Source organism: Vigna umbellata, chromosome 4 (assembly GCF_029865625.1).
Source record: "Vigna umbellata cultivar VRB3 chromosome 4, Vumbellata_1.0, whole genome shotgun sequence".
Classification (NCBI taxonomy): domain Eukaryota; kingdom Viridiplantae; phylum Streptophyta; class Magnoliopsida; order Fabales; family Fabaceae; genus Vigna; species Vigna umbellata.
This window is the reverse complement of record NC_142168.1, coordinates 62,254,805-62,269,871: the sequence shown is the minus strand read 5'-3', so window position 1 is coordinate 62,269,871 and position 15,067 is coordinate 62,254,805. Positions and strand designations below refer to the sequence as shown.

Sequence of the window (15,067 nt, the reverse complement as noted above, 5' to 3'; positions counted from 1 at the left end):
CAGACCAAGTTTGATCATGTCGCGGATCAACCAAACAATGACTAAAGGCACGCTTACTCGAAATCTTTAATTCAAACACAGATAAACAAGTAAATAAAAAGAAAGGAAGAGAATACAAAACAGAGCAAATGAAATACAAACATGCTTGAATGCTAGTGAATATTGTTAAGCAATTCTTTCTCTAGACTTTTCTATTTTTCGTTGTGCATAGTTTTCTTTGGGCAAAAAACTTCTAAATCAACAACTAATTTTCTTTAAGACAGAGAGGTTGAAAGTCCTACATCAACTTAGAAATAAAACGTTATAAGTGGATGCAAACCTCACCTTACAAACCGATTTTGTGGAATTGAGTTAGATTTAAAGTTTACTTCTAACATAGTATCAGAACTATGATTAAAATCTATTCGAACAATATTTATTGTTTGTTGTACATATTATTTCACCTTAAATAAGCGAATAAATTATAGCAAATGAGGTAAGGATGAATCTCTTGTATGAACGAAAACGCTAATTATTGATTGTGAACAAGAACCCTAAATAATCGGTCGAAGATAAAAAATATTTCAGAAAACAAAAACAGAGCTCATGCGAAAAATTTGTGCGAACATAAATATTAAATGCAAAATACCAGAATATCAATGTTGATCTCGAAGAAACAATTATAAGGGTACACAGTGTTCATGAAGAAGTAGAAGCAGTCACGTTCATGAAGAAATGGTGATGGAAGAGTTCAATTCTAGAACGAGTGGAGTAATTTAGAAAAAACAATTATATTAAATAAAATATTAACTAAGTTTAAAGTTATTCAAATAGTGTTAGCAGTAAAAAGATTGTCACAATGGTAAACAATTTTAGTGTTTATCATAATAGTTAAAATGGAACCTCTAATAATATATATATATATATATATATATATATATATATATATATATATATATATATATATATATATATATATATATATATATATTATTTTTAAATCACTTGTTATTTATTTTGCGTGGAGTATAGGGTTGGGGTCTATTGTTTAAATTGTGACTATTGATAAAGATTTAGGCCTAATTGATCGTCTAAACTATTTAGAGAATACCTGCATAAAACATTCAAATGTTAAATTGACAATTATGAATTAATGGTATAATAAATATAAATCTATTATTTTTTTTTATCTCAAAACTATATTTATAAATTTTAGAGTAAAGTTTTAATTAATAATTATCTAATTATGATCCAAATATAATTAATCATACTTTTTATTTTTATTTTCCGGTTGAATAGTCTCATTAATAATTTATTGGATGATTTAAGTTAAGATTAACTATTTAGTCTTTTAATTTATTGGATAATTAAATTAAAACATGTAGTCATCAAATCTATTAGTTTTTTCTCATTTATTTTTATCCAAGCAAAATTTGCCAATTTGATTTATTGATAGAAATTAATATGTAGTAATGATAAGGAATTTACCATAACTGCTTAACGAATTCAGCTGTATATATAAGACAAACCAAGTTTGAAATCAAAGATTTAAGAATTGAATATCAGTCATATGACTGTTCTGGAACAATATTTGACCCAAGTGGCCGAATAAATTTGATGACTTTGACCAAATGCAAACATTCACATGGCAGAAGAAGTTAGTTTAGCCACTTAACCATGTTCTTGAATAAACTATAATTTTAATATCGAAAAAATAGTTAATTTACTTCATGCATAATATTAGTATACTAATAATTGAATATATATTTACCAATATACTAATAAAATAAATACTCTTCTTATCTCTGTCTCACACTCATATATATATATATATATATATATATTATAATTTTAGGATTTAACAACGCCAATTAATTATGTGTCATTATTTTATTGATCCATATATTTAAAACGGATCAATCACAAACTATTATACTATTGTAAAAAATTGTAAGAGAATTGTTAAAAAGAACATTTTTCATAACTTTATATATATATATATATATATATATATATATATATATTATAATTTATTGCTGATTTTATTTCAATTCTGCTTGTTTCTTGATTTTGGGGCCATATTATTTGACTCAAGTGGCCTAATAAATTTGAAGCCTTGGACCAAATGCCAACCTTCACATGGAAGAAGTCAGTTTCACCACTTAACCATGTTGTTAAATAAACTATAATTTTAATATGGAAAAAAATAGTCCTGACCTAATAAATATAAAAAATATTCATGATCACAAGAGAGATAGTAATAATCTCACCTTTTGATACACTAATATACTAATAGTATAACTATTTACCAGTGTACTAATGAAATAAATATTTTTGCTGTGATAATTTCATTCCAGTTCTATGCTACTTGATTATATTTCTTTATTTACAGACTTTCTGTATTCATTACCATTCAAATTTCCTTTGCAAAGTTTACTTTTTGAGATTTTTTAATATGTCAAGGTCTCCATAATCACCATGTTAAAGCCCATACAATATACTATCTTCTCTAATAAAACGATATAATTTACTTAATTTATATGGTGATACAATATTGCATACAAGTTTTAAAACTAAAAGTGTAAAAATGCAGACCAGTGCATTAAATTTGTTCCAAACAGGTATAATATAAAATACTATCATTTTGAAGTCTCCGTACATACTTTGGTTTATAATAATAACAACAAGATCATACAATGAAACCTTTGCATTGTGCAACTACTAATACTATAAAAAAACTATTGAATGGCATACATTCATCTGCTTTTCATCATCAAGCAACAAGTGGGGATTATATTATGTAACGTCTGATATGACCTGCAGCAAAAAGTCACTATTATATATTGATGATAAGGTTTAGGGCAATTAGTTGTAAACAAGCTTACGGCTGCAGTTGTGGAGTTTTGCTTTAATTTCAAAGAACACGCCAAGAAATCATATTAAACAAAAACATAATTAACAAATGAGACATGATATTGTATTTTATATCATGTGTGGTTTGTACTATTATTTTTGTGTTTTGCCTTCATCCTCAAACCACTCACTGAGAATCATTCTATGCTTTATTTTCTTTAACCGACTTTGATTAAAAATTTCATGTGGCCATAATAATAAATGGTTATCCCATTAGTATATATAAAAACCTTTTATCAGTGACATGCTACACACAATTTCAACCATGGGAAAAGTTTGTCCCCAAGCACTAGAATCCTCTACTACCTGCAGTTTCACTTGCAAGCAAGAAACTTTTACCCTATGGATGAAATCTCTTGTACTGAATGGAAAAGGGTGCACTGTTTTTGATTCCAATGGCCAGATTGCATACAGAGTTGATAACTACAACTGCAAGCATAGAGCAGAAGTTCATCTCATGGACCAAAATGGTGATATTTTGTTCACTATGCTAAAAAAGGTAAGCAAATTTCATGCACAGTCTTTCACATAAAATAACTGATGTATAACATTATTTTAGTCTTTTGTGGTTTCAGCAATATAAGTTGTCCAGATTCTGGGAGGGTTACAGATTTCCAGCAACAAGAAATGACCACAAAGGACCATGCTTTCGAGTTTCAAAAACTTATAAGATCTCTAAAGGGGGTTCGATCTATGAAGTTGAACTTGGTTTGGACAAAAACCAACCCTATATTCATAAAATAGAAAGCAGCACCTGCAGTTCAGCTTGCAAAATATCTAATGAGGTTGGAGTGGTGGTTGCAGAGGTAAGGTTTCTTACATCTTGTTAATCAGCAAAGTTTAACACCATTAATTTCATAATTCCTCAAATGTCTCATGAACTCAATTCATTCATCTTTAATATCTATCAGCAAAAGGGAGATATGCATAAAAACAAATGCATTAAATGAAGATTGTTTAGTTGGTTTTTCTTTTCTTTTTTTACACGTGTAAAAATTATGAGAATGGGTAAGTTTTAAATCTAAGTAATGGTTGGTTGACACACTTTTCCATTTTGACACACACTATAAAGGTAAAATACTCATAAAGAAATGAACTTTTGTATTTTTTCGAAAAAGAATAAATTAAAAAGTAAGAAATGATAGTGTCAAATGAATGTAAAAAATTTATCTGTGTCAAAGTATCATTTTTTTTTAATTTAGGAGTAATGGTATCTTGACATACTTTTACATTCATTTGACAGACAATATAAGAGTAAAATGGTCATAAAAGTGTAATTTTTTGTATTTTTTTCAAGAAGAAAGAGAGTAAAGAGTAAAAAAAGTAGTATCAAATCAATGTAAAAAAATTATGTGTCAAAGAATCATTTTTCTAAATTTTAGAGTAGAAAAATGATTATTTGACACACCTAAATTTTTACATTCATTTGACACTACCCTTACTTATTTTTTCCTCTCTTCTTTCTTAAAAAAATACAAAATTTTACATTTTTATGACTATTTTACCCTTGTATCCTGTATCAAATGAATGTAAAAGTGTGTCATAATACCATTTCTCTTTAGAGTAATGATAAAGTGACATATCTTTACGTTCATTTGACACACATTACAAAGATAACATAGTCATAAAAAACTGAATTTTTGTACTTTAAAAGAATAAATAAAGTAAAAAGTAAAGAAAAATAATGTCAAATGAATATAAAAAATTTGTATATCAATGTATCATGAACTAAGTCATTTGTCTTTTTTGGAATTAGTTTCTGAAAGGGTGAAAGAGTGTTTGGAGAGCACGACCTTAGTGATGTGCTGATCTCATGATGGGTGTAATGACTTAAGATGTTTTAGTACCACAAAATAATATATATATATATATATATATATATATATATATATATATAATATATATATATATAGAGAGAGAGAGAGAGAGAGAGAGAGAGAGAGAGAGAGAGAGAGAGAGAGAGAGAGAGAGAGAAAGTAGAAGAACATAGTAGAAGGATTTTAGAATTGTTATTATTATTTTACTTATACCTGTTTTTGTGTTTGCAGCTAAGGAGGAAGAAGTCACATAGTGGAGTTGATTTAGGAGAAGATGTTTTCACAATGGTAGTGGAGCAAAATATAGATCTTTCTCTAGTTATGGGACTTGTTGTAGCATACAATCTTATAAACTCTAAAATGTAAGTATTTTGGAAGTAACAGTTTCCACAACAGTAGTGATTTACATATTGAGTGAGAATTATAGCACATCGATTGCTAAATACAGTTTCTGTGTTGAGCTTTGCAGAAAAGTGTGCGTGTGTGATTAATCAATCACAAAATGATTGAAATCAAATTTAATTTCACTTTTGTTTTCTTCCAGAAATGCAGCCTTTGATTCTCTACATAGAAGTGTTAATGATATGTTCTTTAGCATAGTTTCTTTTATGATAACGATACTTTAACAACATTTCTTTTACAATATTTTAACATCATTTACGTATTATTCTGTGATTGGTCCAAAATTACTTTACAATCAATAATAATAATCATAAACACCAACATGAACTAATAACAAAATCACACGTAAATGATATTAAAATATTGTGAAAAAAATATTTTCAAATATCATTATCTTTCTTTTATATTATATTTGAAATAACCCTTGTTCTATCTTATTCAATAATTTTATATATTTAAGAATTAAAGTTTAAAACAACAGTTTAAATACTTTTTCTTTTTTCATTCTTTGAAATATTTTTTAAAAAACAAAATTTTAATGAACAAATTTTCTACATAAATAACACACCATCTTTCAAATTTTCCTAATATATATCAACCCTAAGTTTACATTTATATTTTTAAGTCTTAATCAACATTGGTTTATTTTTGAGTTAAATCCTTTAAATAGTTTTCTTGGAAAAAATCAACTTAAATTCCTAATTATTTCAGTAAAAAGAGTCATTGGAGGATTTGATTATAAATATTTGAGAAAATTAGAAGTGTAAATTCAAACGGATGAATTAGAAGTGAAAAAAAGGATTAATTCATTCGATGTTTAAGATTTAAGAGGCTTTGGCTATCTATTTTATGTTGATCCTACAAGTATAAAGCTAATCCTCTACATTTTTAATTTGGAAGGAAAAATATTTTACTTCAATTTTTTTATTAAAAAAGGTATAGAAAATGTCTTCTTCAGCATAGAGCCTGTTTGGGTTTTTTTAAATGATAAGTCAAATTCTCACATATATATTTCATAATGTTCATTTACGTATTCGATTTAATACTGCTAAATATTGCTTAAAATGATTAATTGTTAACATTCACAATTAATAACTTCTATAAGCACTTCCTAAAATTTGTAAAAATGTTCTACAAAAATTAAATAAAAACTATTAAATTATTAAATTTAAATTTTATAAATTTAGTAATTGTATTCTAGTTGTATTTTTTTTGTGTGGAATAAATATAAATAATCGTGTATTAAGTTAAAAATACTTGTTTTAATGCTTACATAATTTTCCAAATTTCTTCAATTCTAAAGATTAACTTAAAACTTATGCAGAATTAGTTTAGATGAACATTGTTTTTACAAAATACTATTCATTAAATTATTTTTATATTAATACTTATAAAACAAATTAAGTTTATCAAATAATTGGATTTGTTTTCCAAAATATTTCAAAAATAATTAGGTTTCAGAATAAATTTGAATCTACCCCCAAAATAATTGGCCTTTTAAGTTCGCACAACTCCTAAAAAAATTCTTTACAAAATTCTAAGATAATATAAGATTAAAAATGATAAGTTCCACCTTCCCAACCCGATTCGAACCCAAAACCCGAACCCAATTTCAACTTCGTTGTCAACGTCATCGTCTTCAACCGCCTCGCCGCACTCTCCCGGTGCCTCCACTCCCTCGCCGCCTCCGAATAAGCTCCGAGAGGTGCCTCAGATCTTGGAGTTCGTGGACGCGATCGATGAAAAGGTTGTGCATTATAGGACGGGCAATGTGGCCTGCACGCCCTTTGGTTGAAAGCCTGGTGTGCTGCTTCCGATCACGTGTTCGCCTTCCTGGTGGAGGATGGCATAGATGTTTCCTCGCTTTACCATGAGTTCGTTAAGGCGCTGATTCCCAGTTTCTACTACGATGCCTCCAATTATAGCCTTCCATCTTTGGTGTTTGGTTGCAACGAGCAAGGTTTGTTCCAGCTATTGTTTTCTCTTGTTTGTTTATTCATCACTGCTTAATATTTGGCATTTGTTTGTTGGTAGTTGGTGAGGTTTAGTTTACATATGTTAGATATCAGGAACCACTGAATACAATTAAACCTTTCAAAATGTATTATAGGAAAATGGGGGAAAATAGGATTTAAACCTGATCTATCTTTTAGCTTGTTATTTAGGATTTCTCGTATGAGTTAGTTTCTGTTTCTGGGTTATTGGGTGGATGTTAGTTTTGAAGGTTCCCCAACCTTCTTTGAATATAAGTTCTTAACTGTGTGTTGCCATGTTTCAGTATTTGGTTCCTGTTCATTATATTTTTCTGTATAGTATATGATTGAAGAGGAGAAGAGCATGAAGCATGCGATTTGACATGTGATTTGAAAACGCAATTAAACTTATTGTCAAAATATATCTAAAGGAAGTGCACTATATTTCAAATGTTACCCATGTTAACTCAGAAAGGCTGCGTATAAAATAAAATGGTCATGCTTAGTAATATAGTAGATGATTTTTAGAACATGTAAAGTGTAACTGCCACTCATCAATGAACCTGAGCACAGGCATCAAAACTGAATGCTAAGCCTGAAGGCTTCAATGAAGCTAAGCCTGAAAAAGGTAACGGAGAAAAGAATCAGATAAGGGAATGCCTGAGCATGAATGACATACCAAAATGCAAAGACATGGAATTGGAAGCTCCGAACATGGCAATGAAAATTGAGCTTTTGGATAGAGAGGGGAGATGAATCAGTTGGGATGGGAGTATCCCTTGTGAGTTGTCAAACAGGAGAAAGTATATATCGTGCTATAAAAAGACCCGTGGGATGCATTTTTTTCTTCCACATGGCACAACCCAGCTGATAACCTTGCATATTTAGAACTTTGAGAAAGGTTGCCAGTTCCATGAGTTTACAAGTAATCCCGGAAATCCTATTCTGATCCCAGCAACTTGTGATACTAGGTTTGAAGGCATCAGAAATGGCAGGAAACTCTTTACGATTAAAATCATTATAAAATAATGGATACTAGCCTTTGTTAAGGAGCAATGGGAGTGCCACCAATCTGAACCTTATCCTGTGTGTTACTATGATTTTGAAAATGGAGATGATAAACTAAAGATCTGGACAAGTTCTTTGCTAATCCACTTTGTGTAACTTTTGAAATGTGATTGCAATATTAGTTATACTCTGCTTATTCAATACACCGGCACAGTTCATTGAATATAATTAGTTTCTGGCCTCAGGTAAACATGGAAACAAATTACAGATGAATGATAAGACACGGCTTTTCCTAAATCAGTTATTTGGCACATGGGATCAAATTCTCTTTCCAAAGCCACGGATAGAGTTCAGGCTGTGGTATGACGAGAACATGGCAAAAGGGCAATAGGCCATTTCTTGAGGGGATGGTAATAAAATGCTTTTCAAGAGAAAAACATATCTTGTTCTTTAGTCTCATCTAATTCTCAGTTCTGCTCTCTTATACATGTCAGCAGTTCCTTTCATTCCTAATTTCGGTTCTGAAAAATTTTCCAGGTGACTATACAATATGGTATAAGAAAAGGGTAGAGAGGAAAGAGTTTTAAGTGTTTCTCACAGAGCTGCTGGAGTAAACTTTAGGAGAACAGCTAATTTAGCTTGCATATTCTTTTGACCTATTTTGTGTGATCATTTGTAACAAAATTAAGTCAATGCGAGGCTTAAGATGGGACAGTAAACTGAGTCGAATTATGTTCTCACGATTGAATTATTTAAACATCTAAATCTCTTGATATTTTTATTTTCATCATAAATATAGATGCTTTTAAGGGAACGTATTAAATGATTTTTGTTACTTCCAAAAAAGGAGATATTGGTCTAAAAACTATCAATTCTCCAGGAGGATTATTCTCTTTTGAAGTGAATAATATATCAACATTCACCATATTTCTCAACAAAATATATAATTATTTCACCCTGGATTTTGTTTTTGATTTATTAATTAAAAATAATTTCTAAAGTGTAAAAGTAATATAAAATAACCGATTGGCTGATTTACAGGAAGTGAGACGAGGAGGAATTGAATGGAGAATCGGAAGACATCAGCGTACTACGAGAACAGAGCGGTGCAGTTCGGGGTAGTGAGCACCGATTGGCTTGCTCAGGCTCAGTCCGCCACTGTCCCTCGTACCCCTTCTCCTCCTCCTCCATCTCCTCCTCTTCCTCCTTCCCACAATGACGCCGACGAACCCTTCTCCGTCATCCAGGAGTTCGACACCTGGCGCAAGCACCCCGATTTGGCGGAGGCCGTCGCCGCCATTCGTGCCTTGGCCGCCGTTATCCGCTCCAGCAAGGCCACCACCATGATGCAGCTCGAAATCCAACTCAAAAGCGCCTCTGATTCCCTCAAAGTAACCACCCCCATCCCTTCTCTTCTCATTGAAATTGATTTTGTGATTATTATCATTAACCGATTCTGTTCCGGTGTTACGCTGCACACAGTGTTGGGATACAACCTCAATCTCCTTAACCGCCGCCTGCGATCTCTTCATGCGATACGTCACCAGGACTTCCGCTCTCGAGTACGAAGACTTCAATTCCGCCAAGTCTCGCTTGCTCGAACGCGCCGATAAGTTCGGCGAAATCTCCTTCAAGGTAACTCACTCACTCACTCACTCAATCACTCCCCCACCCCCCTTTCACTCACTCGCATCATCACTCTTTCAATCGGTTCCTTTTTCAGGCTCGCGAAATCATTGCAATGCTGAGCCAGGATTTTATATTCGACGGTTGCACAATTCTTGTTCACGGTTTCTCCAGAGTCGTGCTTCAGATTCTCAAACTCGCTGCACAGAATAACAAGCTCTTTAGAGTCTTGTGCACAGGTTCTGCTCTCTCTAAAGCAACGAGGTTTTTTAGTTTTGAAAATATATTTACCGCTTTAATCTCTTAATTATTGTATTCTGATTAAGTTCAAACAGTGATTTGAAGAATGTTTTGTATTTGAGCTTACTACTCAGCTTGATTTCTATTATTGCCTGAATTAGCTAAATAGTTTTTTAAGGAGTAACTAAGAAAGAGGGTAATATTTTAAGGATGGAATTGATGGATCACTCTTAATTTTTAGAGGGGAGACCAGATAGAACGGGTTTGCGGTTTTCCAATGAGCTGGCGAAGCTTGATGTGACTGTGAAACTTGTTATAGACTCTGCAGTGGCTTATACTATGGATGAGGTTGACATGGTGTTTGTTGGGGCAGATGGAGTTGTTGAAAGTGGTGGTATAATCAACATGATGGGAACTTACCAAATTGCAATGGTGGCTAAGAGTATGAACAAGCCAGTTTATGTGGCTGCTGAAAGTTACAAGGTATGCTTTGATTCCATTTTTCTGCGTAGTTGTTATATTGATCAATAGGAATTTGATTAGAATACACTACTGTTTAACACGGTAATTTTTATGACTTAATGACTTAGGCCATTGATTAAGAGTGTCACGAGTCTTGGCTTGTTTTATTAGTACAGTATGTTATAAGAAGTTATAAGAAAAGAGTCTTAACCAAAAAAATCAGTTGATTCCGTATGAGAACCTCTTAGACTTAATTCAACATTATGCTTCTTCTTCTGCTCAAAGTGGAATTTATAAGAGTCACCCAATAATGGTTCCCATGTATGAACAATGGTGAGATTATCATGTTTTGTAATAGACAGTTTCCTTAAAAGTTGGGTATAAAATTCTGTCTAATTGATTGTTAGAATAAGATAATTACCGTGTATCAAAATAAAACTCGATTAGTAATGGACCTGCTACATACCTGTATGTAATTGACAGTTTGCTCGATTTTACCCTCTGGATCAAAAGGATTTGGCCCCTGCCTTACGCCCTGTTGATTTTGGTGTGCCTGTTCCATCCAAGGTTGAGGTTGAATGTTCTGCGCGGGATTATACTCCTCCACAGTATCTCACTCTGCTTTTCACTGATTTAGGTGTTCTTACTCCATCAGTTGTTAGTGATGAACTCATCCAGCTATACTTGTAGTTATTCCTTTATAACTATCTTTCCATTCATTTAAATTGTTCGCCTCACTTCAAGATTGTGTTTTATGACATAACTTTGTAACAAGACATGCACTAGCATGTTCAGTGTAACCAAGGATCTCTGATTCACGTCAGACACCTAACGAATTAGTCTAAATTAGTTGACCTTCTTAGAGTAACCCGTTACCCGTTTTTAAAGATATAAGACTTCGTATCAACATTGAATCCCCACAATCCCCCTAATAGGTTTATGTGGTCCCTTTATTTACATACTAGTTATTTTACTGATTTTTAATTGATGTGGGACTTTAGACTCACATTTAAACATATCAATTTCTTCCTAAATTGGTCTATGGAGTTTTCATTTTTAGATATTAGTCATTTTCCACAAGTTTTTATCTCATGTGATGTTTGAGACTTGAATGAATCTTAACAATCTTTCCCTCATCCTTTTTACTTATTTACTAATATTGTTACTTGATTGAGTTCTAAAAATTTCCATTTATGAGATTTCGAGTCCAGACTCCTTCTACTTAGATGATCTTATTCACTTTTACCTTGATTTGATTGAAGATTCTCTTTTTCACCCTGCCACCTCTATTTGTTACATTTTGAAGGCATAAATTTTTTATCATACCGAATTTGACTAACAGGTTTTTATGAAGCCACAACCTTTAGTCCTTCCAAAGTTAATGCGTATTTTGAGGAGTACTTCAACTCCGTAAGCACATTTATGTTTTAAATGCATATTTCACTAGACAATAAATAAAAATGGATTAGGAAATATTTGTTTTTCTAAATGGCTCTTTTCCACATAAATTTATATCGGATAGAGATATACATGGTCTTAAAAGAGGAGTTTTTTTTATCACAAATTACTTTAAAATAAATATATATTTTAATTATAATCAAAACTTTAGCTTGTTTTTGTCAAAACTAATTTTAATAAACTAATATAATTCAGTTAATTTCATAAACCATCATTCACTCAATATACACATGGGTTTGCATAGTGATTAAACAAATTTTCTGTTTCAGAAGTAATTAATGTAACAGAGAATCTAATTCTGACTACATATAAAAACTTTTTGAAGTATTTATAATGTCATGTTACCGTAAGTAAGATTGTCTAAAAAATCCTTGTGATATGAGTGTAAAATATACTTAACTAAGGCCATAATGAGTAGCCACCTATGAAGCATAAAACCCAAACTCTGCAATCAATCATCCATTGAATAGACACAATAAAAGAAAAAGAATCGAGCAAGAAGAATTATTGAAGCCATTTTCACCCAATGAGTTTGCAAGAATCTATTCTCCAATGGGTATGGGAGGGACTAATCCTTTTAGCTGGAAGCACATTTGGAAAAGAAATTTCATACTTTGTTTTTTAAGAGAAGGTGAAAACTGAATTGGGCTCTTCTTGGGGAGGGGTGAACAGGAGGGATGTCATTCTCATATTCTAATTCTCATTCTCAACAATTCCAATTTTTGAGGAAAAATGACAATCACGTTATTAGTTTCAATCATCAAGTTTACACTTTAAATCCTGTGTTCACTAATATATTTTTATAAAATGAAAAATATATTTTATTGTGACGGAGAGTTGGTATTCGTAAATATTTATTATAAATGGTAGTAAATAGTGAATATTTTAATATCTATTTATAAACGAGTTAGACGTGAATATTATATTATTAGTGTCCGTAGATATCTATTACTTGCAAAAAGTTTAAATAAAAATTTAATTTATATTTTAAGTTAAAATTAATTTATATTGTATTAGGTTAAATTTAATTAAAATCAAAATTTAATTTAATTTATATTATATCTTATTTATTTATTTTATAATTTTATTTAGATTTTATTTTAAAAATTTATAAAATATTTTTTTTTAGATATTCGTGGGTATCTATGAGTTTTATTATCCGTGTAAATACTTTTTAAACGAATATCCAATAAATAACAAGATGGATAATGGAAAGATTATTTTAGTATGGATGAGGTAGCAAGTAGACATTATCTATGCTCAACCCTCATTCCTATTCCTATAAATGGTAGGAGTGTGAGACAATTCTTCATAATTAACTATAATGTGTGATGCTTGCTACGGATAACAATGGATTAAATACGTATAGTCACTACCAAATTTACACTAAAATTCTATAATATACTTCAACAAATATTTTGGGATGGTTAAATTTTATTTTGTGAATACAAATTTGAAAGAGGAATACATCTAATTTAATAAAATAAAATAAAATCTTTTATTTATAATGTTTGTGTTTTCAGGTTCAAATTATAAATTAGTTAGAAATATAGTTAAAATTACATTTTGAACAATATTAAAAGTAAAATTTTAACATTACTATTTGCTAATTAAACTAAAAGTCACTTTTTATAATATAATTCAATATACACACAAAAGAATCTCTCCTTGACACATACTGATTAATGAAATGAATCTTTTAAAACAATGAAACTATATATAACTTTAATATTATCTAAATAAAGTAGTTATATATGCAAATAGTTTTATACTATTATCTTTAATAAATTACGATAATAATATTTAGTAATCCAATACAAAATTGATTAAGAATTCAAGTTGGAAGTTTCCACCCTAACTAAAAACAAATAAGTTGAATGATATACATAAATAAATGAATTCATAAATTAATTATTTTAAGATTTTGAGTTACGATATCTTAAGTTTTTATACATAAATTTATTTACTACTTATAGTTTGATTCATTTTGGTGAGGATTCAACCATGGTCCAAGTGTTCTCCTCAAGAAAACTCACATTGAAAATTCTTTTATTGTAGAAAAATATATTCTATCAGGATATTTTATAATTGAGTTATACATTATATATATTAAAGGTACTTTTTGTTTTAAAATTTGAAATTATATTAAGATTTTATTTTTAAAAAATGCAATGAAAAGTTAAGAGACGAAGTAAATATAGAATTATTGGATATAGAGAACAATTAATGATGATGAAATTGACTTATTATAGAGGTAAGCGAGACCATGAAGAACATATATTTATTACATATAAGTGGTTTTTGTTTGAATGAGATTCTAGTTAAGTTGATCGGTAGATTTAGTGTGTGGTTTGGGCAGAAACTTCTCCCTAAGCTCAGCAGCATCAACTTCACCAAAATGTTTCTCAGGAATCCAATTTCCAGTCTTTGGATCTCTCATCCAAAACTTATCTTCTTTATTTGCTTTTCCTTTCACTCTTTTGCCTTCCATTTGCATCCTCAAACTCTCTGTTACAACACTACACCATCGCTTCCTGCACCATTAATGCCTTCATATATTTAACATGTTGCATACCATAAAACAAAAACAGTACACAATAAACTATGGACAACTTCTTTCTCAATAGTTAAAATCGTTAAAGAAATGTGTATATATATATATATTATAACACCAAAAAATTTATGATATTGTCTTGAAGTTTTGTGAGAATGGATTATAGTGATGCAAAGCAGAAGAATAAGAGATGAGAGTGGTGGGGTTAACCTGAGAAGGAAAGAAGAAGGGTTGACAATAATGTTGGCCATGAAAAGCAGAAAGTGAAGGAGAAATTAGAGAAATGTGTTTTTTGAAGGATGAAGGATTGGTTTGGAAGAATGAATCTTATATAAGAGAAATGAGTGAGTGTGTGGTGTTTTCAGAAAGGAACATTAACTCAAGCAGTTATTCCTTAGGAATATTTATGTTGAATCCACGCCATGATAGAATCTGATATAATGCTTTGATAACTTCTTTCTCCTTTCTTAACTACTTCTAATCAAATTCCTTCGTGAGAATGTTCTTTTCTTTCAAAAAACATTATAAATGCTACCGTGTAATTTTAGTATTTTGAGTTAGAATCTTCTATACTAACTTTCCCAAATTTTCAGAAAGGACCACGTTGATTGAGAATTTTAAAAATATTAGGGCGA

The 15,067-nt window shown here is 30.5% G+C and overlaps 2 protein-coding genes across 4 annotated transcripts; both read left to right on the top strand.

The window, feature by feature from the left end:
• The first annotated feature begins 3,121 nt into the window (after positions 1–3,121).
• LOC148200834 (protein LURP-one-related 11-like) lies at positions 3,122–5,178 on the top strand. Its single transcript, XM_088114477.1, has 3 exons — positions 3,122–3,391; positions 3,468–3,698; positions 4,941–5,178. Exons 1-3 carry the CDS (start codon positions 3,137–3,139, stop codon positions 5,073–5,075), a joined length of 621 nt encoding a protein of 206 aa, XP_087970603.1. The 5' UTR covers positions 3,122–3,136; the 3' UTR covers positions 5,076–5,178.
• A 1,507-nt stretch (positions 5,179–6,685) lies between these two features.
• LOC148200833 (uncharacterized) lies at positions 6,686–11,486 on the top strand. Of its 3 annotated transcripts, none has more exons than XM_088114475.1 (6): positions 6,686–7,071; positions 9,134–9,483; positions 9,575–9,727; positions 9,816–9,957; positions 10,200–10,441; positions 10,934–11,486. In XM_088114475.1, exons 2-6 carry the CDS (start codon positions 9,157–9,159, stop codon positions 11,108–11,110), a joined length of 1,041 nt encoding a protein of 346 aa, XP_087970601.1. In that variant the 5' UTR covers positions 6,686–7,071; positions 9,134–9,156; the 3' UTR covers positions 11,111–11,486. The 3 variants fall into 3 exon arrangements, with proteins under 3 accessions (XP_087970601.1, XP_087970602.1, XP_087970600.1); XM_088114476.1 differs by having other exon boundaries at positions 6,688–7,071; positions 10,332–10,441; positions 10,904–11,486; XM_088114474.1 differs by having other exon boundaries at positions 6,693–7,071; positions 10,904–11,486.
• Positions 11,487–15,067: the final 3,581 nt, after the last annotated feature.